Raw genomic sequence first — 25026 nt, 5'->3', positions numbered from 1 at the left:
GCTCACCCCAACCCAAGTCCCTTCTCTGTGGCTGAATGGCCCCCAAGTCTGGGTGCCCACCTGACTTCACCCCTCGCTTGTTGGTAGATAGGGACTTCATTTCATCATGTCCACGGGTGCTGGAGCATCCTTTTTAACAAACATCTTAGCAAGAGATACAAGGATAGCCTGGGGTATTGCTTTGTGGTGAAATTGCTGGGTTAATGGAGTGTCCATTTTAATTTTGGAGAGCTATTGCCAAATTGTGCTCTCCCAAGCGTTTGCCCTCCTAACCCTGCTGATGGTACATAGGAGCTCTGGCTTCTCCGACCACTTTAGCTCTGCCCTTAGCACAGTTTAAAATATCACCAATGTGCTCTCTGCTGTGCCTTTTCTTCTATTTCTGATCCACTTAGCCTCTTGCCTGCCTTGTCTTCTGGGCTTTATGTTTAAATATGTCTAGGGATTATTTTTGTAAGCATAATGTGTACCATATCTACATAATATAGTGAAGATAAAATTTTAGCTTGTTTGGTCCACACATTGAAACTGATTGCAGTAACTTTTTACTTAATTCTCTTGGATTTTCTTGATCTACAGAAATATGTATTACAAATAATGAGAATTATGCTTCTTCTTCCTTCCATTATTAAGTGACCTTAATGAGGGTGGGCAGTCTTTTTATTTTGGCTTTAACAGTTAAAACAAATAGGGTTTTGCCACTAATGGTGACATTTTGGGCTAAAAGTAGTAGAATATGCCTAATTATTTCAGGGAAGTAGCCCACATAAGTTAGTATTAGCAGTTTTTACATGAGAAGTGGATGCTGGATTTAGGAAATACGTTTGCATATGTTTTAAGATGATCCACTTAGAGGTTTTGTCCTCTGACTGTTCCTATGGTGTGTGATGTGTCCGGATGTCCAGTGTGTCTTTGATCTTATGAGGTGTGGTAGGGGTGCTGTCTTGTTACTGCCAGGTGGACGTGGAAGTCCAGGTTGCACACCTGTCTTCCATGACATCGCTATTGTGCAGGTATGGAAGTTGATTCTCCTTGAGGCTGCCAGTCACAGCGTAAGTACAGAGTCATTGCCATCTCCTAGATATGAGCGCTTTGGCTCTGTTGGGCTTTCTTTGGCACTGTCTTAGTGGGGGTGCAGCTACACTCCCTCACAGCCCTATGAGGATATAGAATTCAAGACACCAATGTGGCCTTTGCTGAATGAATGGGGGTAGGAAACAGATTTTTCAGTGGTCTTGGAAAGAGTAGCATTATTGTTGTCTAAATTTTCTCTTTCTCTAGGTTTCTCATTCTTGGTCCTTTGGCCAGAGAAAACAGGCTTTTCTTGGGGCTTTTGCTGTATACATTTTGCCTGTACATGTTGGCATTTCCAGGCCATGGGCTTCTCCAGTTTCTGGTCTGAGATAAATAAGACAGAAAGAAACCCTAGGGGGACCTCCTGCTCTACCATACAGTTTTTCTTTGAATCGCAAAGTTCCTAAAGCACCTCATCTTTTTCTTTTTACTGTTGGTATTCTGACCATTTGGTTAGAATAAAATGGAATAACGTATTTATTTCTTCTTTTCTGGAACCGCATGGACAGCATCTTTTTAATATTCTTGTATTCTCCTAAAATGTGTTAAGCACCAGAGGCCCTGCTTATGAAGTCCAATAATGAGATCACAGTAGGTGGTTTCAAATTAGACTCCATTTTCCTTTTGGCAAACAGGTGCATTCTTGTACCCCATCCGTGACATGTGGGAGCTGTGTAGAAGGGTTCACGCTCCATTCCCATCAGCCCTGGCTGTAGCAAGAGACCTGGTAAGGTCTTGTCTTTCAGGTGTAATGTGCAGATGCCTGCTCTTCCCTGGACACTGTTTCACCACTGCACACATGTTGAGTCCCACAACCCTCACCACAGTGCTGTGGCACAGCTGCCCTGTAACCCCAGCACACATGTGGGAACCCCAACACTGAGTGCTGAGAGACTTCCCCTGTCATCTCAGGTCACCAGGGGCAAAGCCATGATAGCATCTCCTATCCTCAAATGGAGCCCACCCTGCAGCAGACAGGATGCAGGCTGGGGGGGGGGGGGGGCGAATATAACCCCTTTTCTTCAAAAAGGGGAGAATTTGATGACATTTCTTTGTTTCCATGATGACTGCAGCGGAGAGCATTGAGAACAGCATCAGAAAAACTTCGAAACCGCTCGTCTTTCTCTACAAATGTGGTCTACACCACACCAGGCACGCGTGTCAATAGGTATTTAAGCCGCCTCCTGGAAGCCCGCCAGACGGAGCTGGAGATGGCGGATCTAAATTTCTTTACCTTGAAGTACAAACATGTTGAACGGGAGCAAAAGGTAAGTCACTCTGGTTTTAATTTTCCTTGATGTGGTGGGTCAAGGCTCTGTGTGGGGCCCATAAGCTCGAAGCTCCAGTTGATCAATATCTCTCCCTCCCTACTTTGCAGTACCACCAGCTTCAGGATGAGTATTTCACCAGCGCTGTCGTCCTTGCCCTCATCCTGGCTGCCTTATTTGGCCTTGTCTACCTTCTTATGATCCCACAGTAAGTGCTGTTCCTGTTCTGATCAGTGTGTGGGAAGGTGACCATGAATTTGAGGTCCCTGGCCAGGCATGGTGGCATACACTTGTTATCTCAGCGTCTTGGGAGGCTGAGGCAGGAAGATCGCAGGTCCAAAGCCAGACTCAGCAACTTAGTGAGGCCCTAAGCAACTTAGCAAGACCTTGTCTCAAAAAAAAAAAAAAAAAAAAAAGGCGGGGGAGGGGGGCAGGGATATGGCTCAGTGGTTAGGCACCCCCTGGTCCAAAAAAAAAAAAAAAAATCTGGGATGCACACAGATTTGAGGTCCCTGAGGTTGGTGGCTGTGTGTTCTTTTTGTATTCAGGATTCACCTTCTAGTTACTCTTCCATCATGCCAAGCATTAGGAGAAGACATTGGCCACCACCATTTATTTAAGTCACTAGTTTAGCAAGCTTTATGGCATACAGCTTGGGACTGGTCACTGTTGATTTTTAATTTTGAACTGATTGAATTCTGAGACACCATATACCACATACTTACAGGTTCTGCATCCTTGTGGCATGTGCCATTGCCCTAATAACTATTTTCAAGGGGGAATCAGAGCGTACTAAATGGCCTCACTGATTTCTAGGTTCATGTCATTTTTAGAAACATTCAAATGAGAAAAGGAGGGTTCTGAAAAGGAAGAAAAATATACTAATTATCATATGAGTCAATGTGAGTTTGGCAGGTTTTCTTGGTTGAGGAAGATACCCGAAAGTCTCTGCTTGTTACTTTTCTTCCAGACATACCTGTTTCTTTATAAAACCTCCCTAGGGGGAATAATATCTTCTTTGAGTTTCCAAAAAACACACAGAAGGTCCTCATACCTGGTGAGGACAGAGGGGGCCTCATCTCTGGGAGGCACACAGATTCTGAACACAGAAGGCTCCTGTTTGGGAATCTAGCTTTTTCTAGAAACGTCCTTCCCATACAAAGCCCAGCAGAAGGGCAGCTCACCAGACTGTGTGAGCAGTTCCTATGCTTCTGTTAGGACTAAAGGGCTTTCAGAAAGGTTTATGTCCCTCTGCCTAGGTTAGAATTTGGAGATGGGGTGGTGCAAGTCGAGGATAACCCAGAAAAGACCCCTTTACTTGGGAGCCACAGATGCCTCCCTTGAAGGTAGCAGATGTGGCAAATCCCCAGGGATCTGAGGGCAGACAACCTGGTATATGACACTGCTTCATCTTGAGAGCTGAGGAGATTTAGAGGAAGAGTAGGAAGGACTGATTTTCAGATATCTTGGATTCATGTCACCTGGCCTCTGACCAGCAGTGATTTGCATGTCCTCTGTCTCTAGGAGTGTGGCTGTCCTGCTCCTGCTGGTGTTCTGTATCTGCTTCCTGGTGGCCTGTGTCCTCTACCTGCACATCACCCGGGTCCAGGTATGTGTGTGATGTGTGTCTTCTCCCTGAACTTCACCTGGTCCAGGCCTATGGACCATCTCTGCCTGCCTGCTGGACAGGACAAGTGGGATGTTGGAGTCAGTCCTGTCCCTTGCTCTCCATGGCAGGTGGAAATGTCTGCCTTTGTGCTGGATGTTCTAGTCCTGTACCGAGCTCCGTGTGCTGTGTGCAAGCTGCCTACTGGGCACAATGGGTGGGTGATGGATGCCAGTGAAGTAAATGAACACAAAATATTGATCCTGATGTTCGAGATGGAGAGTTTAGGGGAGAAGGGAAGGGTGCCTTCTTGGGATTTTCATGTCTCAAACCTGGGAGAGCATTTTCCAGGTGGGCCATCAGCCCTCCAGGTCCCCATGCTCATCTTCTCAGCTCTTTGGACTTTGGGTGCAGAGTCCTGAGCACCACAGCCTTGTGCCCTTTGCTGTTCTATCAGAGAGGACTCTTGTTCCTCCTGGCCCTTCATTCCTTCATCACATCCTCATTCTTCATTCCCAACTGCCCCATTTCCCCCAGAATACCCCTACTTGTCCCTTCTAGTAGACCCAGTGTTTTTTTTGTATAATTGTTGAAAATAGCAATTCTTAAAACGATTAGGTCTAGTTTTATTTGTGTAGCTTTGTCATTATTCATAGGTAGGTACCATTCTGATTTTTTTCTTAATTAGATGATACCATTTATTAAAACTGCATTTGCACTCATTATTTGAGTGACATTTTGTTTGAAATTTACCCCTTCAAATAAGTTTGCTTTTATCATATAATTTCAAATGAAAGCATGATGGATGATAATTTTCAAAGCCTGTCACTTTGTCCACAAATGGTGGGAACTGGCATGCCCACCTGATGGTGTGCAAATAGCCTAAGATATGCAGAAAATAGAATGAGTACTGCTGGGGAAAGAACAACAGCCACCAAGCGTAGCTGAGGAATTCACCAGCCCCACAAGCCCACCTGGCATCTCACTCCAGGAATATGGATTCTCCTGAGCAGATTCATACCCCTTTCTTGAGCCTCCCATGTGGGATTGAGACACATTAGCCTCTTGCTGTAGATGAGGGACATGGGGTTTGGGCAGCTAAGCAATCTGATCAAATGACTTGGAAGCAAAATCTATACTTGGTCTCCTGTCCATAAAACTAATATTCAAACCTAAACACTCTATGGCTTCATAAAACATGTATTCAGTGAGATTGGGCTGTGACTGTGCCTGGAATTAACCCTCTTGGTCGATAAGGCAGCTGCCCTGTGCCTGGGAACTTTGGCCAGAGTAATTTCAGAGTGATAACATTAAAAATAAACTAGTCTACGTCATCCCATGTGATGCTTCTTACTGAGATGTTTTGTTCTCTTGGTGGACTCTGCCCGGGCTCCAAAGGTTCTCTTTGGAGCACTCCCCACCCCTCCCCCGCACTCCCCACCCCTCCCCCATGGGCAAGGAGTGTTTTTCTAACTATGTGTTTGTGAAGCACCAGGCTCACAAAGCTGCAGGACCCGACTTTCCTAGGAGCTGGCGTCAGTGGCAGATGCACCGATGTGCAGAAAGCAGAGTCTGTTCTCAGCTCAGGCCAAGCTTGCATCAAGTATCCACTGGGTCAGGGCTTGACGGAATCAGCAATGTATACTAACCATCTTCACCACGCTCTGCACTGGGCTCAGAGGATCCTTTGTGGGGGATGATTGGGGCCATGGCAGATGTCTATATAAAATACACTGTGGGGATGACAAATGACAGGATGGAGGCATGGGGAGGTTGGCACACAGCAAGTCAAATCCATCCAGGAAAAAGCTAGTTTCACCCAAGGGGAGACATGAGTGGGTGGGGCCATCCACTCAGGTGGGGTTAGGTCTAGTTCCCAGAACATATTCCTGGGACCCTTGTGGCATCAACAGTGTAGAAATGTTCTCTTCCCTGATGTCAACAGTGTTCAGAGCCAGGTGTCCATGGGACCTTCACCCTTTGCATTGGTTCTTGTAATTATCATTATTCAGTTCCTAGAGAGATAGTTTAGCTTCTATTTACATGATAAAATATATTCATAGGAACAAATATTGAGCATCAGATGGAGAGGATCTGAAATTCTCCAGTTTCCTCACTGAGGGTGTGAGCCAGAGTGGCCAGCCTCCCTAAGATGCCACCTCTATAAAGTTCCTGGAGCAACAGTTGACATTTTGCAAGTGACCAAATAGTCAATCCAAAGTGCTTGAAATGATAAAAAGTTATGTATTGGCTCATGCATCCAGAAAGACCAAGGGAGAGTCCAGGGTTGGTTTTAGTCAAATGACTCCATTCTGCCATCAGAGACAAATTTCTTTCTCTCTGTCCCCTAGAGCCAGTCTCAGCCCAAAGCTAGTCTCCTTTAAGGGTTTCAAAACAATGGCAGCCGACCCAGCTTTATGTACATCTACCATGCATCTGGAATAGGAGCTGATGCCTCTCTGTATCTCTCTAAAGATCTCAAAGCCTCCTGCACTGAATCAGTTGCCAACCTCACGTAAATCACCTAGATTTTCTCAGAGGAGCAGAACCTTGAGGGCATACAAGTATCCTTCTGTATAGAAATGCTCCTTGTAGGGATTTGACCATAGCAGATCCAATATCAGTCTCTGGGATAAAGACTGAAACAAGGTTTCTCTAGCCTGCTCCTTGGAATTCTTCCTACCTCCTCCTGCTGCCCAGGTCCAAAGATGTTCCTATGTTTTGATACCTATTACAGCACTATACTTCTAAAGATTCAACTTTTCTGACTTACTCTTCTGCCATCAACCAGAGAAAATTATCTCTTTTTTTCATTAAATTTTTTTGATGAGTAACAACTACATACATTTATGGCATACAATGTGAGGCTATGATATACATATACATATGTATGTATATATATCATTTTACAGTGTACACGTATGTGTGTGTAGATGTATATTAAGCAATTGAATTACCTCACATATTTAGCATTTCTTTGTGGTGAGAACATTTAAGATATATTATCTTAGCAATTTTGATGTACATAATATGTTTTTTTTTTACTATAGTTACCACACTGAGCAATACATCTCAAAATCTTATTCCTTCTGTCCACTTAAAACTTTGTACCCATTGACCAACATCTTCACTCCCACCCCCCAATATCACCAGCTGGCAATCTCCATTCTACTCTCTTCTTCTAGAAATTTGACTTTTGGAGTCCACATATATGTGAGATCATGCGGTGTTTGTGCTTTTATATCTGGCTTATTAGTGAAACAAGCATATTGTCCTCTGGGTTCATCCATGTTGGTGCAAATGATAGGATTTCCTTCTTTTATAAGGCTAAATAGTACTCCATTGTGTAAGTGTACCCATTCATCCTTGGATGGACACCTAGGTTGATTCCATATCTTGGCCCTTGTGAATAGTGCTGCAGTGAACACGGGAGTATAACTATCTGACATGTTAATTTCATTTCCTTTGGCTCTATACCCAGTAGTGTGGTTACTGGATTGTATGGTAGTTCTATTTTTAATTTTTTGAGGCACCTCCATACTGTTAGGGATGTACTAATTTACATTCCCACCAACATTATACAAGGATTCCCTTTTCTCTACATTTTTGCTAACACTTGTAACAAAAGCCTTTTTTTTAAAAAAATAATAATAACCATTCTACTTGGAAAGAGGTGATATCTTATTGTGGTTTAAATTTGCATTTCTCTGATGATCAGTGATCTTTGTCTGTCTTCATTTGAGAAATGTGTATTAAGGCCCTTTTGCCCATTTTAAATTGGATTATTTGGGTTTTTTTTTCTGTTATTGAGTTGTCTCAATACTTATATATTTTGGATATTATTCCCTTATCAGATGCAATGTTTGCAGACATTATCTCCCAAAGTATGGGTTATTTCTTCACTTTATTCATTGTCATAGAGGAAAAGCTCCATGGCTTTCATGTGGACAATGCTTTTTTTTCCACAGAGCTTTAAAAACACATGAAACAAAAGGGAAAATAGACAAATGAAATTGCATCAAACTAAAAGGAATGTGCACAGCAAAGAAAGGCCTCATGTGATTAGATTAGGTACAGCAAGTACTCCTGTCTGATGCAGAATTATCTTATTATTAAGCTTAATTACAGCTTTAGAGTCCCTTTTACCACAAATATCACATGATCATGGACATTCTTATTCATCATAGTCTCTGGCCCAGATTTAACTGAGAAACCTTGGGGACTTTTAGGAATTATGCCAATCCCAAATATACTAAATATAATTCATTCTATTAATTCAAAAATTTTCTCCATATATTTATAACCTAGAGGATTTTTAAAAAACTGTTTTTGGCAAATTTTTAAAGGGTTTTGGGGAATCATAATTCTTCCCATTGATTATTAAAGTTATATTTATATGGTTTCTGCTTGCATGGTCATTTTCATGGCCCTGCACTAACTAGCTTGCAGTGAAGCACTGACTGTTTGATACGCTATTTTAGTCAGCTTTTCATCACTGTGACCAAAAGACCCAACAAGAACAACTTAGAGGAGGAAGTTTATTTTGGTTCAGTCCATGGTCAGCAGACTTCATAGCTCTGGCCTGCTGCAGTCCGGCTGGGCAAAATAGCTGAGAGGTGATAAGCAACTTGAAGGTTGAAGCGGGAACTACTTTATTGTAAGTGAACTCAGTGGGAACTGAGCGAGAACTCAAAGTAGCGCTCCTAAGGTAGCGGAACCGCTTTATTGCGGGACAGCAGAGGTATATATACCTAACTGTTTACACACAGCTTGACTCAATTAACATCATCTAGATACAGCAGTCAGCCAATAAGGAATCCTCATCATCTTAATGGCTCGCTGGCATTGCTTCACAAACCACTCCTCCTGGCAAACTGCCAGGCGCCATCTTGACTTGATTTGCATCCCCAACACTGGCCCAAGGTGATAAAGAACATCATTGCAGAAAGATAATGAACATCATAGCATTACTCAAAAGCCCAAGTCCATCATTGTTGGAGGAGAGCTGTTCAGTTCATGACAGCCAGGATGCAGACAGTGAGATCCACTTGCCAGGGACAAAGTATAAACCCCAGAGGCTTTCCCCAGTGACCTACTTCCTCTGGCTACACCTTACCTGTCTGTACTCACCACGCAGTATAGTAGTCCTTTCAAGTTAATCCATTAAGTGATTAAATCCATTGATTAGACAACAATCTAACTATATCATCTTTGGACATTTTTGCATTGTCTCACATGAGCCCTGGTGGTTACCTTATATCTAAATAATAACATTCTGCCCCTGGTCCACTAAAGCTCATGTCCATCTCACAATGCAAAATATATTTAGTTAATTTCCAAGAGTTCCCATAGTCTTAACAGTTCTAGCATTACCCAAAAGCCCAAGTCCAAATTATCATTCAAGTCTCAAGGCAAACTCTTAGCTGTGAGTCCCTATAAAAATAAAAAACAGGTTACATATATCCATATCTAATGGCTAGTAAACATTTCCATTTCAAAAGGGATAAATAAAGACATAGAAAGAAGGGATGGGATTAAAGCAATGCTGAAATCCAATGGGCAAATGAGTTCTATAGCTTCATGTCCAGCATCTGGGACACATGGTATTGTGATGTTCTTTCCAAAGTGTTTGTGTAACTCTACTCCTATGTCCTTGATGGTTGCAGCCCACATGACCTCTGTTAGCTTATTCCTGCAGCTTTCTTTGGTAGTAGTTCCATCGTACTGACATCTCTTAATTTGGGGGCCTCTACTATAGCTTCAGCTTCCTTTTATATCACCCCCCAGGAGCTGTCTGCAGGGATTTGGAACCTACTACACTTTGTCTGGCCTCCCATACCTTCTTTTGAAATCTTGGTAGAAACCTCCATGACCTCTTAACTCCAGTATCCTGCATTCCTGCAGAACCAGCACCACATGGATGATGCCAAGATTGGCCACCATCTTGAGCAGTACCCAGGCTTCCTAGAATCACAGCTGCAGCAGCCTCTGAGTACCTGAGCAGTTGAGCAGGGTGAAACAACTTCCTAGGCCCCCCTATACAAGCAGGGTGCCCCATTTTTCTCAAAGGAATTTTTACTTTTCCATCCTTGAACCTGAGATGGGGGGTGGTCTTTCGAGTTCCTGAAATGCCCTGAAGTCATCTTTTCTATTGTCTCTGGGTGAAGTATTTAGCATTTCTTTCGTGGCTATAATCGCTTTAACCATAACTTCTTTAGCCACAGTTTTACTTATATTTTTCTGGTCTTTTGAGCTTCTACCAGAAATCACTCTTTAAGCCCCGCTTACAATATTCTAAAGCTTTTCCAGCTTATATCTTTAAACTTTTCAAAATTCCTCCCACAAACTTCAAATGGCACCAAAAGCTTCTGAATGCATGGTCAGATTACTCACAAAATTGACCCCACTCTCATTACCAATTATTGTTTCACTTAGCTTTTGTGTTTCTGTGACCAAAATACCTGACAAGAATGACTTAGAGGAAGAAGTTTATTTTGGATCATGATTTCAGCAGTTCAGTCCATGATTGGCTGACTCTTTAGCTTTGGGTCAGAGGAAAGGCAGAACAAATCGCAGAAAGGCATGGCTGAGAAGAGCTGGCTGCTCAGTTCATGACCGCCAGGATGTAGAGAGAGAGCACACTGCTGGCCTGGGACAAAATATAAGCCCTGAAGTCATACCCCCAGTGACTTATTTCCTCCAGCTATGCCCTATATGCCTAAAGTTATCACCCAGATAAGCCATATCATTATATTAATCCACTGATTAGGTCATAGCTGTCATAATCTAATCATTTCACTTCTGAACATTCTTGCATTATTCCACACAAGAGCTTTTGGGAGATACTTATCTAAACCATAACACTGGGGAAAGAGGTTGACTGGTATCTAAAGAAGAGGTCATTCAATCCCCCTGATTATTAAAATCCCCCTGAAGTCACCTTTTGGTGAGAATTCATTTCTCTTTCACACTTAGAGAGGTCATTCCATATACCTCTGCCCCAGATTTCCTTCTCATTAGCATTCAATCCTGATCCTTTCAAGTCCCTGTCTATCTAGCCACACTGTTGTTCCCAGTCCATGAATCAGTGTATAATTGCATATCTGACCCAGATGTACTGCCCTGAGTTCTACCAGTGGGAGGATTTCCCTTCATCGTTGCTTTCAGTGATATCCTGAGAGGACCTGTAGTGCTGTAGCTGTCCACTTTCAGGTGGTGCCTGCATATCATGCAGAACCTTCTGTAAACCAGGCCTGAATCTTTGCTGTTTCTGTCAGCTGATAATAGGGACTCCCCATGGGGCCACAGTTGGGAGAGAGGAGGCATTGCAACAGGAGAGGGGACCTTGGGCATTTGGGCCAATTCTTTTGCCTAGCTTAATTGTGTCTTCAAGGCCTGATCAGGCCCAATTATGTAAAGATTGCTTCCATTTGGTGATGGAGTGCTGCCGCACATGCCCAACTTTGTGGCTTGGTGGGTCAGATAACACACGCTTTTGATGAGCAGTTCAGATCACGTGGTAACTTGGTGGCCCATCGTCAGACATTCCATTTCTTTTAAGTCAAGAACTTAAAAGAACATTTCTTTGGGTCAAGAACTGTTCTTAAAAGGAGAGTTGTTATCTGCAGAGGATAGTAGCCTTGTTCCAAAATCCTGTTCCAGGGACTGGGGGTGGTTAATGGCCTGGAAGTTGGGGGCTGCCAATGGCTCTGGCCATGTTCCTAACCATGTGGAGTTCTGCCATGGCCAGAGCTAGGGAAGCAGCCTAAGGAGGGCCATGTTAAAGATCAGGAACCAAAACTTGGGGCCTGAATTCATATCCTGCCAGTTATATGCATTGGGAAACTGCTCTTTCCTCATCCCCAGAATTCATGATCCTAGGCTTGGAGGTGTTTGTATCAGCTTTTCCTTAGCTGCCCAGTGGGAAAAAATACTCCCGATGGCAGAAATAATTTGCAGATCTCCAAGGATGTCCTACCAGGTGCCTGCTGTTGGTGCTGGTGTTGTTTCCCATAAGATGCTATGGGTATTTATTTTGGTGTGTATTTTTTATTTTCAGGAATGTGAGTGTAAAAGGACTTTTTACTTTTATGCTTGAAAACATTTATTGAATATTTCAATTGTATTTGCATTTAAAATAAAAGTCCTATGAACTTTTAAGAATTATATAAAACCTACACAAAGAATGTGGTAAAGTCACTTAAAAGCCATAAAAGAAGACAAATGAGTGGAAATTCTTGACATTACTAAAATAGGAGAATGCATATAATGAAAATGTCAATTATTCTACTCCATTTTAATGCCAATCAAAGTCACATTGCCTGGCAGAAGGAAGGTGATATTACCCTTTTTAATTTAAAGAATTATAGGTTTTAAAAACTTTGGTGGGTTCTTCATCTGGGAAAGAAGTATATGAAAACAGCCAAGAAATCTGTGTGGGGGATGAACAGGTGAGGGTGTAGGGACATGCAGACCATTCTTTGCATTCTGTTTCATGTGGATTATTTATTATGCACATGAATCTGCTTTTTAATCAGATGATATTTTTAAAATGATGTTTTCTTGTTCAGTGTTTTCCAGGGTGCCTGACGATTCAGATTCGTACCGTCTTGTGCATATTCATAGTGGTCTTAATCTATTCTGTAGCCCAAGGATGTGTGGTAAGCATCCATTATAACTTTTGAAAAGCACTGGGGCAAGAGAACTGGAGGGAGCAGGGAGGACTGACAGGAGGGAACAGGGCAGGAGTAACAGATGGAGGGGGCAGAAGAAACAGGATGGAACTGGGGCAGGACTAACAAGATGGAGCCAAGATAGTAGTAACAAGAGGGAGCTGGGGCAGGAGTCACAGGATAGAGATGCCAGGCTTGGGGTGCAGGGAGGGATGGTGCCTCTAGGTCCTACTTAGCCCCTTCCCCTGCAGCCTTTGCAGGCTGTGGGCAGCAGGATGGTTGAGGCCTGGCTGGTGACACGGGGGGATGGTTATGGTAGAAGGCATGGAGAGCTGGGAGACTGGGGTACCTGACTGAATGTTCTGAGAGAATGCCGGCTGCTTCCTGGCCTTTCCTAAATCCCTATGTCCCTCACTTCCCAGGTGGGCTGCCTACCCTGGGCCTGGAGCTCCCAGTCCAACAGCTCCCTGGTGGTCCTTGCGGCTGGGGGCCGGCGCACTGTGCTGCCTGCCTTGCCCTGTGAGTCTGCACATCATGCCCTGCTCTGCTGCCTGGTGGGTACCCTCCCGCTAGCCATATTCCTGCGGGTGTCCTCCTTGCCAAAGATGATCCTGCTGTCTGGGCTCACCACATCCTACATCCTCGTTCTGGAGCTCAGCGGATACTCCAAGGCCGAGTGAGTGTAGTTGCCTCAAGGAAAAGGCCCCGGGTGGGGTGCTGTTGGTGGAATCTGTGTGTACAGCTACATATAGCCTCTTCCAATTAGCAAATTAATGAGGACCAAGTCTATGCAAAACTTTTAGTTCCACGGCTTTTCCATTTCTCCTCTTCAGCCCAGGTTCTAGTAAGGCATCAGACTTCCTGTTGAGAAGGAGGTCTTGGCCTGGGTCAGCCCCAGCAAGCTGTTTGTGGGCATCACCACCTGAGGACCACTCTCTGCCCTGCTCCAGGGTTTTTCTGGCCACGTCTTGCCTGGAAGCTCTACATTGACTGGGGTTTCTTCCTCACCTTCCCCCAGGGGCGGTGGTGTCTCTGGGCGCAGCTACGAGCCAATCGTGGCCATCCTGCTGTTCTCGTGCACGCTGGCCCTGCACGCCAGGCAGGTGGACGTGAGGCTGCGGCTGGACTACCTCTGGGCAGCACAGGCAAGATAAGCCCTCTCTCCTTCCTGGGGGTGTGGGATGGGGATCCTTCAACAACTGGGGCAGCTGGCTGACACATTCATTGGCTATGTGACCTGCAGAGGTCCCCACTCAGCAGTATGGAAGGACCAGGTTCTAGAAGAGACCTGTGCCAGGGGCTTGCGAATTAAGGACAATCCCCATGGAATGACTATATGGAAGGCTGCAGGAAGAGTGTTCAAGATAATAATGTCGGAATGGCTGCTTTATGAGGCAGTGAGCTCCCCATCCTAGGTAGAGGGGCCTTGGACTCTGTGGGGTCTGGATGATGATTGCAAGTCCCATCAGAATTATTGGGAAATAAGGGAATGAAGAATCTCACTCCACCCACTCCATATTGAGTAGCTCTGTGTGTGGGAACTGGGAATCTATATTTTTGACAAGTATCCTGGGAAATTCTGACAGGAGAGGTGTGAGGACCCCTTATGGAGGGATTCCAAGAAGTAGTGGTATGAGCTGGCTTTGGACCTTAACCTTCTGGTTACCAAGTGGGGAATCACAATTTCTTGAAATCTGTTCAGATGTGAGACAGATGCCGACTGTCCGATCTTTACCTGAGCCCATGCTGTGTAGCTAAGTTCAGAGACAGAAGGGCTTACCTATGTCTGTGGCGGGACCAGGGCAGCACCTGGTGCTAATGTGAATGCATCTCTGTCTGTGCCTGGGCCCCCAATTGCTCTGTTGCTCCTCAGGCCTCTGGGATATGAGGCATTTGAAGAGTCAGGATTAGGTTACCCAGGTTCATATCCCATCTGCAGACTATCTTGCTCTGGGCTAATTGCTCCACCTAATTTTCTTCACCTGAATGTGGGAAATGAAGGCTTGATGAATCTTAGCTTTAGCAAAAGGCAGTCTTCTTATTCTGATATATCAAGAATAGCTCTTGGCTGTTGGAACTACCTGATTTCATTTATACCTCAGAGTAGTGTTGCCCAGGAGGTGTGATTACACATTGGAAAACAGGGTCCATAGAAGAGAATGTCAGGGTCTTTCAGTCCTAAGTGGCTGAAGCAGAGGGCTCACTGTGGACATGGAAGACCTGATTGTGCCCAGGTGTCTTGTGGCAGTGGGACCAGCTCTGACGTATCTCCTTGGCAGGAGAGCTTTTTGGTTTGTCCTCTCATTTCTGAGACTGAGTAGCAGCAGCTACACAGTGGAGGGCAAAAACCCTGCTCAGTGGCAGGAGGGGTAATAAGGGCTGGGCCTGGCATTAGGTAGTCCCTGTCCCACATTCTGGCAATGTCACAACCAGTGATCGACCATACTCGCCTTTTTCCAGCCATAAAATGGGGGTGAGATCCTCCATCTGGGCTTCCAAGAATAACCAAAATTACCCTGTAGACACACTGGCCCCAGACTGGAGTGAAGGAGGAAGACATGCTGGATCCCTCCTGGCTTGGTTTCTGCAGGTGACTTTGTCCCTTGGCTGTAGGTTATGAATCTATTGGAGTAACCTGCACCTGCTGATGCTCCCCATTGTCCCAGTACAACTGGAAGCAGGATGCCGGGGACCTATTGGTTGGGAGTCTCTAGGTCAACCTCCCTGGTGGTGGGTAATGGTTTCAGGTGCTGGCACATACCAATTCTTTTTTTTTTATTATTGGTTGTTCACAACATTACAAAGCTCTTGACATATCATATTTCATACATTAGATTGAAGTGGGTTATGAACTCCCAATTTTACCCCAAATGCAGATTGCAGAATCACGTTGGTTACACATCCACAATTTTACATAATGCCCTATTAGTAATTGTTGTATTCTGCTACCTTTCCTATCCCCTACTATCCCCCCTCTCCTCCCCTCCCAACTTCTCTCTCTACCCCATCTACTGTAATTCATTTCTCTCCTTGTTTATTTTCCCATTCCCCTCACAACCTCTTATATGTAATTTTGTATAGCAATGAGGGTCTCCCTTCATTTCCATGCAATTTCCCTTTTCTCTCCCTTTCCCTCCCATCTCATGTCTCTGTTTAATGTTAATCTTTTCTTCCTACTCTTCCTCCCTGCTCTGTTCATAGTTGCTCTCATTATATCAAAGAAGATATTTGGTATTTGTTTTTTAGGGATTGGCTAGCTTCACTAAGCATAATCTGCTCTAGTGTCATCCATTTCCCTGCAAATTCTATGATTCTGTCATTTTTTATTGCTGCATAGTACTCCATTGTGTATAGATGCCACATTTTTTTTTATCCATTCATCTATTGAAGGGCATCTGGGTTAGTTCCACATACCAATTCTTAGAAAGGAGACCAGCTGCAGTTTGCCCAAGCTTGCCAGGTAATGGGAGGAGCCTCTTTTTGATGGGTTTTGCTGCTGATATTTATTCTGTTCTGCCAGCTGTCCAGCAAAATCCAGCAGTCTGGCTCCTAATACCCACTAGCCTGCCATCAGCCCTGCCATCAGCCTCGGGTTTGAGATCTTCTTATATGAGCAGTGTCTGAGGCCACATGGGAATATCCTCAGCCCAGGGCCTCCACTCTGCAGCCAGGACTGAATGGGCCCCACCTCAGAGTTGGGGCCAAATACCAGATACCTACCCAGAACTGGAGAAGAATGGATTTAGCATGAATCAGGAAGACTGAGACAACTGGGACACCAAGATGGAGGGTTTATAAAGTTGTTTACTATGATGCCCAGTTGGCTGCATAATTGAAGTGAGTAAAACTGAGGCCATAGCTGTGACTTCCAGCTGGGAGATACTCCCCGGGGGGAGACAGTTTTCTCATCTGGGTTGGTATGGCCTTTTCTCAGTTTTAAATATTAAATTAAAATATTGGTTATTAAGTACAATTTTTTTAAAAAATATACAGTATTTGACCCTGTCATGTGATTCTCCATTTGACCACAACCCCTATCAACTTCAGGGCACAAATGCATTCTGGGTGAGTCTGTGGCCCTCATGAATGTGTGTCATTGGGTAAGGTTGCTAAATGGAACATAGTGACACATTTTTTTTTCCATAGATATGTTACAATAAATGCTACTTTGCTTTCCCATAATCCCAGCAAAACACAGAACTTTCTAGACTTTATCTGTTTGCCCTCTGGACATTTAAATAGGTTGTACAGACATCAGAGTTCCTCAAACTATTACCCAATTTTCAGGCCAAAGACTAGGTGGGTTAATTATTTATGAAGACCAAACTGGTTGTTCAAACCTGCATAAATATATGGGTTTTACCATTGTGATGACATCCTGAACCTCTTCATCTTTAACTGTTGAGATGCTTTTGGTTCCAGTGTTGTTATTTTCTTTGATCTCAGTAGATAATCACCATGAAAACACAGTTAACTTATTTGTCTACCCAATAAATACTTAATCCAAGGATAATTCCCATTGTGCAATAACCATTACAGACTTTGAGAAGAAGTTTGCCTATAGTATGGTGACAGTACAGACATGGAACTCTCAGCCATAGAACCAAGTTAGAGACACCACTGAATTCCTGATTTCGAACCCTTTTATTCTTGAGCTGCATTTCTGCACATGTGATGGTAACACGGTGTGACAGTAACAGGGAGTTTATGTCATGAATGTCAGGGTCACCTTTCTCAGACTCTGAAATACTGCAGCATGTTGGTTGTCATTTTGTTCTGTTACTTGCCACAGGTTTTACCTTTGGGCTTTGGGTGGGCACATCCTCAAAACAGCTTTCAGTAAAGACAGATGATTCTGAATCACTTCCCACTAGGTCCTACCCCTTATAGGCCCCTCACCTCCCAACATCACTACCCTAGGACCAAACACCAAACCATGAACCTATGGGGACAAACCACATCTGAACCATAGCAGGGTCTTTATCTGCTGTTGGTATGAGAGTAATACCAACACAGATAAAGGATGAGTGGAGTATTCCATCCTTGTCAGTTTTTCTATAGAGTTTGTATAGAAGAGGTATTATTTCTTAAATGTTTAAGACCTGATCTACCTGTTTTTGTTTTTGTTTGTTTGTTTGATGAGGAAACTTTAAACTAAAATTCAATTTCTCTTAGGATATATGGCTCTTTAGGCTTTCTATATCTTTTTGAGGTGTCTTTGGAAATTTGTATTCTTCCCGTAAATTTGTTGATTTTTTGAAATTTGGCTATAATATTTCCTTATTATCTCTTTAATATTAACATAACCTGGCCTATATTATTTAATTTCTTATGATTATTTTCAGATTAATTTACTGTTAGTTTTGGAGCTTTAAGGTAATTTGAAAGAGGCTTTTCTTCCTGTGTAATATAGGTGCTTTGTGTTATAAATTTGCCTCTAAATACTGCATTAGCTGAATTCCACAAATGTTGGCATTATATATAGGTTCATTTTCATTTGGTTCAAAGTACTTTCTAATTTTCCTTTTGGCTGCTGCTCCTCCTCCTCCCCCTTCTCCTCCTCCTCCTCTTCTTCCTCCTCCTCCTCACTTTAATCAGTGTAGTTACACCAGGAAGACAGAAGGACAAGGGGACCTGTATCCAAAGCCCTGTCTTCAACAGCTAATAGACTTTGAGGTTTTATATAAAAGGGGAATGAGGGAAATGGTGTGTGTTTGTGTGGGGGGTCTGCATAGCCAGAGGGATTGCTGTCAAAGCAGGTGATCTTGATCAAGTGCAGGTGTGACCTTGCTGTCGCTGCTGGTAGCTTCCATTTATCACACAGTGTTCATTGGATCAGACCTCGTTTCAGGAATCCAAGATGACCTGGAGTGAAGGGGACAGATGCAGAATGGAGGCAGAGATGCCAAGGCTCTAATCCTGCTTTTAGCCACCCATTCGATATTTGAAGGCAAAAGTAGAGTCTTATGTCTTTGTTACAACTCTATCTTTTGGCCATTCCTCAACCTTGAGGGAATCAGGGTGTCAGCAAGTCTGATTTTCCAGTTTTCCTGGCCCAGTGATTACTAGCTTTTGAATTACAATTGAGGCAAAAAAGGGTTAGATGTCTAAGCCTAAAAGTAGAAGTGCCATTACAAGCTATAAAGCAGAATATAAGAGTCAAAGTCTGAAGGTGTCCAATCTTCAGATTGGAGGGTGTCTCTTTCCTTTTTCATAGTTCTGTGAGTATGGACTACTAAATACACACACACACAAACACAAACATACACAAACACAGACACACACACACACTCTTATTCAGAAAAGAATAGTAATTTTCTTGGTTTTGTCTAAATGGAGGGCCCTTGCCTAAGCTATGAGTTCTACCTTCGATGTGGAGGTTCATGGCTTTTGTGTCAGGCAATCATGCATAAGAATGTCATCTTCAAAACATTTTGGCCTTACTAACTTTTGGGAGGGCTGACACAAGTGCACGTCTCAAGTCACCTTTAAAAGGGCCACTGTCTTTCCCTTTTAATTATTCTTGCATAACTGTTCTTTGACTTTTCTTCCACTCCATATTAGTACATTTGTCTCTGGTTATACTTTCCATGGGGTGTTCAAGACTGATTACCTAATTGTGGGCCCCCTTGTTGTCCTCTTTCCTTCCTTTTGTTAAGTCCAGCTGAGACTCCTCAGGGGTTACTTTTTAGGCACTTTTGAGGAGCCTTTTGACTCTGTCTTTCTCTACCAGTTGTGCCATCCGCCAGATTGGGACAGAGTCTTGCTGACTACATGTGACTTCCCTTGGAAGCATTTAGGGACATTCCCCCCTCCAATGACCCTCTTGTTTGCAAAATGTATACTGACTGGCTTTCTGTTCTCCAGGGTCATGGCAATTCCCCTGATCAAGAGGTCAAGTTGTTACAGAGCTGGGGCCTTCCATGAAACTGAGGCAGCACGAAGACACCCTGCTTTAAACCCTGATCCTAGTGATCAAGTCAGAAAGATTTCAGACATGTCACTCAGAGAACTAGGCATATGTTTATTAAAAAGGAAAGCGGGGGCACTCTTAAGGGAGACAGTGTGTTCTCTCAGAGAGGAGTGGGACTATGTACCTTTCTTGCACTCTGTTTTTTTTTTTTTTTTGGGGGGGGGGGTTCAGTGGAGTTTCCAGAGAGTCCTGTCCAGTTCTACATACTAACTTTTGACTGACAGCAGGATGACATCAGACTTTCAGTCTCAGCTGTCATGAATGACCACTTTAGGTCCCTATGGCCCATGCTGACCAGTTCTAATTAAAACCTGTTCTCTCAGATGATATGGTTATGGAGAATTATTTTTATCCCCCCGAGTTCTGGGATCTGCTCTGTGTAAGGGTCACAAAAGTCCCACACACATATTTTAGGGTCACTTGTATTTCTATGGACATTATTTCAGATCTGCTTTTCTCCTGCAGATAACAGGTAGTTTTCTGAGGAATATAACATATCCTGTCCATGTAAGCCAGGCAGGGTGGCAGGTAAATTGCTTCTTAGAAAAGAATGCATGCTGGGGTCTGCACAGTGGGCCCAGTTTCTGGAATTATTCCCTTAACCTCATGTTCTCATCACTCACCTAAGTCTGTCCCCTATCAGAGTGACTCATCTGAGATACAGGGCCCTTAAAGGGATCCCATCATTACCTAGGTCCTGGCTGACCTTGGAGGGTAAGGGCCAACATAATGGCTGTTTTTGTTCCTTAGCTCTTTTATTTCTTTGTCTTTGGGCACCAAATCTTGGTTTTGAAAATCCCCGAAGCCCATTTCCACCAGTCTTGAAGAGGGAGGAATGAGTTTTGATTTTTACAGTTATATATACCTTCCATTTAATTGGGGTCAGTATTAGTACTGGAGTCAGCATCACATCTTGTCTGTCTTGAAGGTGATGACTTCTTATCTCAAACAAAGTCAGCTTATTCTGTTAGAAATTGTATTTCTGTAAAACATCAACAGACAACAGTTGTAAAATTTTACAAGGAAAATACAAAACAAGAGCAAAAACATTCAGTTTGTATAAGAGCTCTGAATCAAGAAACATTTTTAATAACACTAGTGTATCTTTGATATCTTTTTAGCTTCTGCAAAAAAAACCCATAGTCCACTCAATCACATACAAATCTTTTACAAATTCTATTTCTGTTTTGAAATCTGTTACAATGTTTAAATACTTTTTATAATTTACCCAAACCCTTATGTAGTTTTGCAATATATTTCTTTCTATTTTGGGATGACAATAATCTTTACAACACAAATTTATCCTTTGAACAGAACTTTAAATGAGTTTAATTTTAGCCTACTTTGGGGCCATCCTAACATTGAATAGGGCAAGAGGCAAAGCCTTACCTCAGGTGAGGGTGGCCTTTTGGAATCTTAAAGTGTTTTACATTTGAAGCTAATCTTTGCCCCTTTCTAAATATCATTGTTTTTAGGAATAAAAGAAAACAAATTCTCCTATATTTTTCTATCTGAATATAAGGTAACATAATAGCATTACATCTGAAACGTGAATCAAACAGAAAGGCTAAGAGTCCTCTTTAATTTCCTTCCTTTGTAGAAAAAGCAGCAAAACATTTCCATATTCCACATTGCTAGTCTTTAAACAAATCACGCCCTTCTTATTATCATTAAAAAATACATTTAAATTCCTACCCCAGGTATTTCTCCATATATCAATTACTGATTACATTTTTACCCAGTTAAAGAACATTAAATGACATAAATAAGTCTAAGCTTTCTATTTTTATATAAGCAAAAAAAAAGGCTGTCCTATTAATAGATTTTAGTTTGGAGACCCTGGGTAGTAAATAATGATTACCATCCCAGTTACATAGATGTCTTCATATTAACTTCATATTAATTTTAACTTTTGAAGCAAAATTTGGAATCCCTGTTTCCATAGGATAACTATAGTTACAGGTGTATCTAGATTAACGACAAACAAAATCAAAGGATAATTTTAGGCCTCTTATAGGTTTAGAATACCATGCTGATGTACAAGTGTGCCATATGTGTGTGTATGTGTGTGTGTGTGTGTGTGTGTGTGTATATATATATATAATATGTGTATTCAACTGAGTATTGAACCTAGGGGAACTTTATCGCTGAACTAAATCCCAATCCTTTTTATTTTAAGACAGTGACTCACTAATGTACACAAATAGTGAAAATGCCAAAATTTTAATCGTTCATTTTATAGGTTTATATGTTTAATGTACAAATACAATGTATATTGTATTGAATAGAGCATTTATTGGTTAACTTGCCTATATTAAACCTATATAGCTCTAATTCCACAAACTTTTACATAAAGTTTAGGCAAAGCTTTGACAAATGTATTTAGCCCTCAGATATATATGTATTTCCAGTTGCATATATTTAGGGTGTCAAATGTACTATAATAACCTAACATAGCAGTTGTATATTTAATCAGAGTTATAAAGCAATCATTTAAAAGACTTTAAAATAGGTACTTAAGTGAACCCTAATTCTTGTAAGACTTAGTTTCCCTAAGTGACAAAAACCTAACAGACACAAGAAATTACCTTGATAAATAAGATCAAATCAATGTTTTAATAAACTCTTATTGTTTTAAACATAAAAGAATTAGATTCTGGTTTTATATCAGTACATTAAATTTTGACTTTAGAAAAACCCATATATTATTTTAACTGGTTTAATTATAGACAACTAAAATAAACATAAAATTTTCCTAAGATTTATCTTCTGCAAACCTTATGCAACTTGTTTATATCCTTAATTTTGTCCCATCTCACTTTTTCCCATCTTGAAATTTAGGGCAAAAATATTACTTAACTATATAAGATACTTTCTCATGCAGAAACATTTCCTTTTAATTTTTCTTACCAAAATAAATCCCCATACCTATAACTTCTTGTATCTCTTTCTTCTACTAGCTTACTCTTTTTTTGTCTTCAGTTTATATTCTAAAATAATCCATATAAAATTTTTAAAATTAGATTTCTCCTTTTTTCCTCAGTGTGATAAACTACTTTATGCTTTCCATATTATTTTAATTAAAACACAACTGAAATTCTTCATATTTTTGCATATAGAATTACATCTGTGTTAATTAGAATTTTCACTCTTTGTAAGCTTATTTTTTATTGAAGATCCAGAAACAAAGCAATCTTGAACTGTTGTTTCCATATACCAATAATTTATAAAACACTTTATGTAGACTCAAATATATATTTTTTTTCTTAAAGAATTTAAGAGGACAAGAGTACCCCCACACACACACCTTTTGGACTAGGTATTGAACCCAGTGGAACTTTATCACTGAACTACACCCCCAGTCCTTTATATTTTAAGACAGTGACTGACAAAAGTTGCCTGGGACCATGCTAAATTGCTGAAGCTGGCCTTGAATTTGCAAATCTCCTGCCTCAGGCTTCCAAGATGTGGTGATACTGGTCTTAGAAATCAGGATGAGGTCCTTGTTCCCTCTGTATTAAAGATTGAAAAACGGACCTTGAGAGCTTGTTTGGAGGTTCTAGCAGGGGAGCGCAGCTACTCATATACCCTTGACCGAAGACGAAGACGGGTCCTCCTCTAGCGCGCAGCTTCGGGAGGGACGCACATGGAGCGGTGAGGGAGGAAGGGGACACCCGCCTAGCCAGCCAGATCAGCCGAATCAACCCTGGCGATCAATGGGGTGACAGATGTCGGATAGTAGAGGATAGGAAAGGCAGCAGAATACAACAGACACTAGTATGGCAATATGTGAATCAATGGAAGTGTAACTGATGTGATTCAGCAATCTGTATACGGGGTAAAAATGGGAGTTCATAACCCACTTGAATCAAAGTGTGAAATATGATATGTCAAGAACTATGTAATGTTTTGAACAACCAACAATAAAAAAATAAAATAAAATAAATAAAAAAGAAAAGATTAATAGTGAATTGTTATATGGCCTAGAAATTCTAATGAGAGGTGTACCCCGAAAATTGAAAATAAAGGTTAAAAATATGTATTAAAAAAAAAAGATTGAAAAACGGAGAAACCCTGATGGCAAGCATAGAAAGCAAATTTATTTAAGAAGGAGACAGAACAGAAATAGCAGACTTCTCCAGAGAGAAGTTGGGGCCCAGAGCTGGGTGCCCCAGGGAGGGGGTACATGTGCCTTTTTATAGATCCCAGATTTCTTCTCCCTCCCCACTTCCTTGTCTATTTGCCTAAGGGTAGGAGGGAGCAGCCCAGGAGGTGATCATTAGCAATTCCTTGTGCTGGGAAGATTTCCCTGGAGGTGTTAGCAACCAGTTGAGCTGAGGAAGTGCTCTGGAAGTGTTAGCAACCCATTTCCTTTACTTTGATAATCAGTTCTCATCTTTCTGACCCCATCATTTTCTGTCTCCTCTAACTACCAGTCCTTTGTTCCTGTCTCACTGGGATTATAGGTAGGAACCACCACACCCAGGAAATTTATCCATTTTTTCAAACAGCTTATTTTTCATTTACCCATGAAAACCAAAATATCAGATGAACATAGTTAACATTGAAGGCATTTTTTCCTGCCTCCCCAGGATAATAAAAGCAATTGACATTGTACTTTAAACAACAGAGAAAAATACAATTTCAAATGTCTAGTAACCTAGGCAAAAAAAAAAAAAGTGGTATTTATCATCTTAAAGATATCTTTTGTCTAACCAACAAAATTAATTTATCAAAGATTTATTTAAGACATGTGAACTAAAGTATTTAGACTCATAGCCTTTAAAAATGTCTGAGAGTTCATTTGTTTATTAGCCAATATGATACTATGCAGACATAACACATATACATTCATAAAAATTACAGAAAACAAAGATTTCATAGCTTTCATTTAAAGTCACCATTTGCTGTTCTTTTTTTAAACTGATCTGTTGATATAGTCCTAAAACATCCTTAATCTTAAATCTGAACTTCCAAAAATATAACTTAGTTGAAACAAAGCAGAAAATTTACATCTCAAATACACAAATGTTAGACCAAACATTATTGAGAAGGCAAAAACAAAGGCCTAGTGAAAGCAAGTTTTTTAAGAGTGAGGCAGTCATGCAGTCTTAGGCTAATCTTTCCCTATTTTAAGAGCTAATTAATAGAGGGGGGAACCCTTACATGTGGACGTTTCTTTCATAATGGATTAGAAAAATCACATTTTGGAGAACTATCTAGTTGATAAGTCATCCTGACCCAACTTGTTTTCTAGTCAGTTGTAGGGTAAAGGGCACTTTATATGTTCACCCAACTTGGGAAAACCTCCTTTGAGCTTCCTAAAGTTCTTACTTCCTGTTTTATCACAGGTTTCAGTCAGTTTAGAAAGAGCTTGTGTTAAATGTTAAAACATTTCCCATTGTATCAGAATTTAGAATGGCTGGTCAGAAA

The 25026-nt window shown here is 41.7% G+C and overlaps 1 protein-coding gene across 1 annotated transcript in view; it reads left to right on the top strand.

Moving 5' to 3' along the window:
- Positions 1-25026, top strand: part of ADCY1 (adenylate cyclase 1) — a gene marked incomplete at its 5' end in the record, with an annotated part of 147218 nt that overhangs the window by 84154 nt on the left and 38038 nt on the right. Inside the window, 6 exons of the mRNA XM_081286805.1 lie at positions 2148-2342; positions 2453-2550; positions 3867-3951; positions 12519-12608; positions 13043-13296; positions 13639-13765. Of these exons, the coding sequence (XP_081142931.1) occupies positions 2148-2342; positions 2453-2550; positions 3867-3951; positions 12519-12608; positions 13043-13296; positions 13639-13765 (849 nt within the window). The remainder of the gene's footprint in view (positions 1-2147; positions 2343-2452; positions 2551-3866; positions 3952-12518; positions 12609-13042; positions 13297-13638; positions 13766-25026) is intronic.

This window comes from Spermophilus citellus (assembly GCF_964194105.1).
Source record: "Spermophilus citellus genome assembly, chromosome: 3".
Lineage (NCBI taxonomy): Eukaryota > Metazoa > Chordata > Mammalia > Rodentia > Sciuridae > Spermophilus > Spermophilus citellus.
This window is presented reverse-complemented; position numbering and strand designations above follow the sequence as displayed.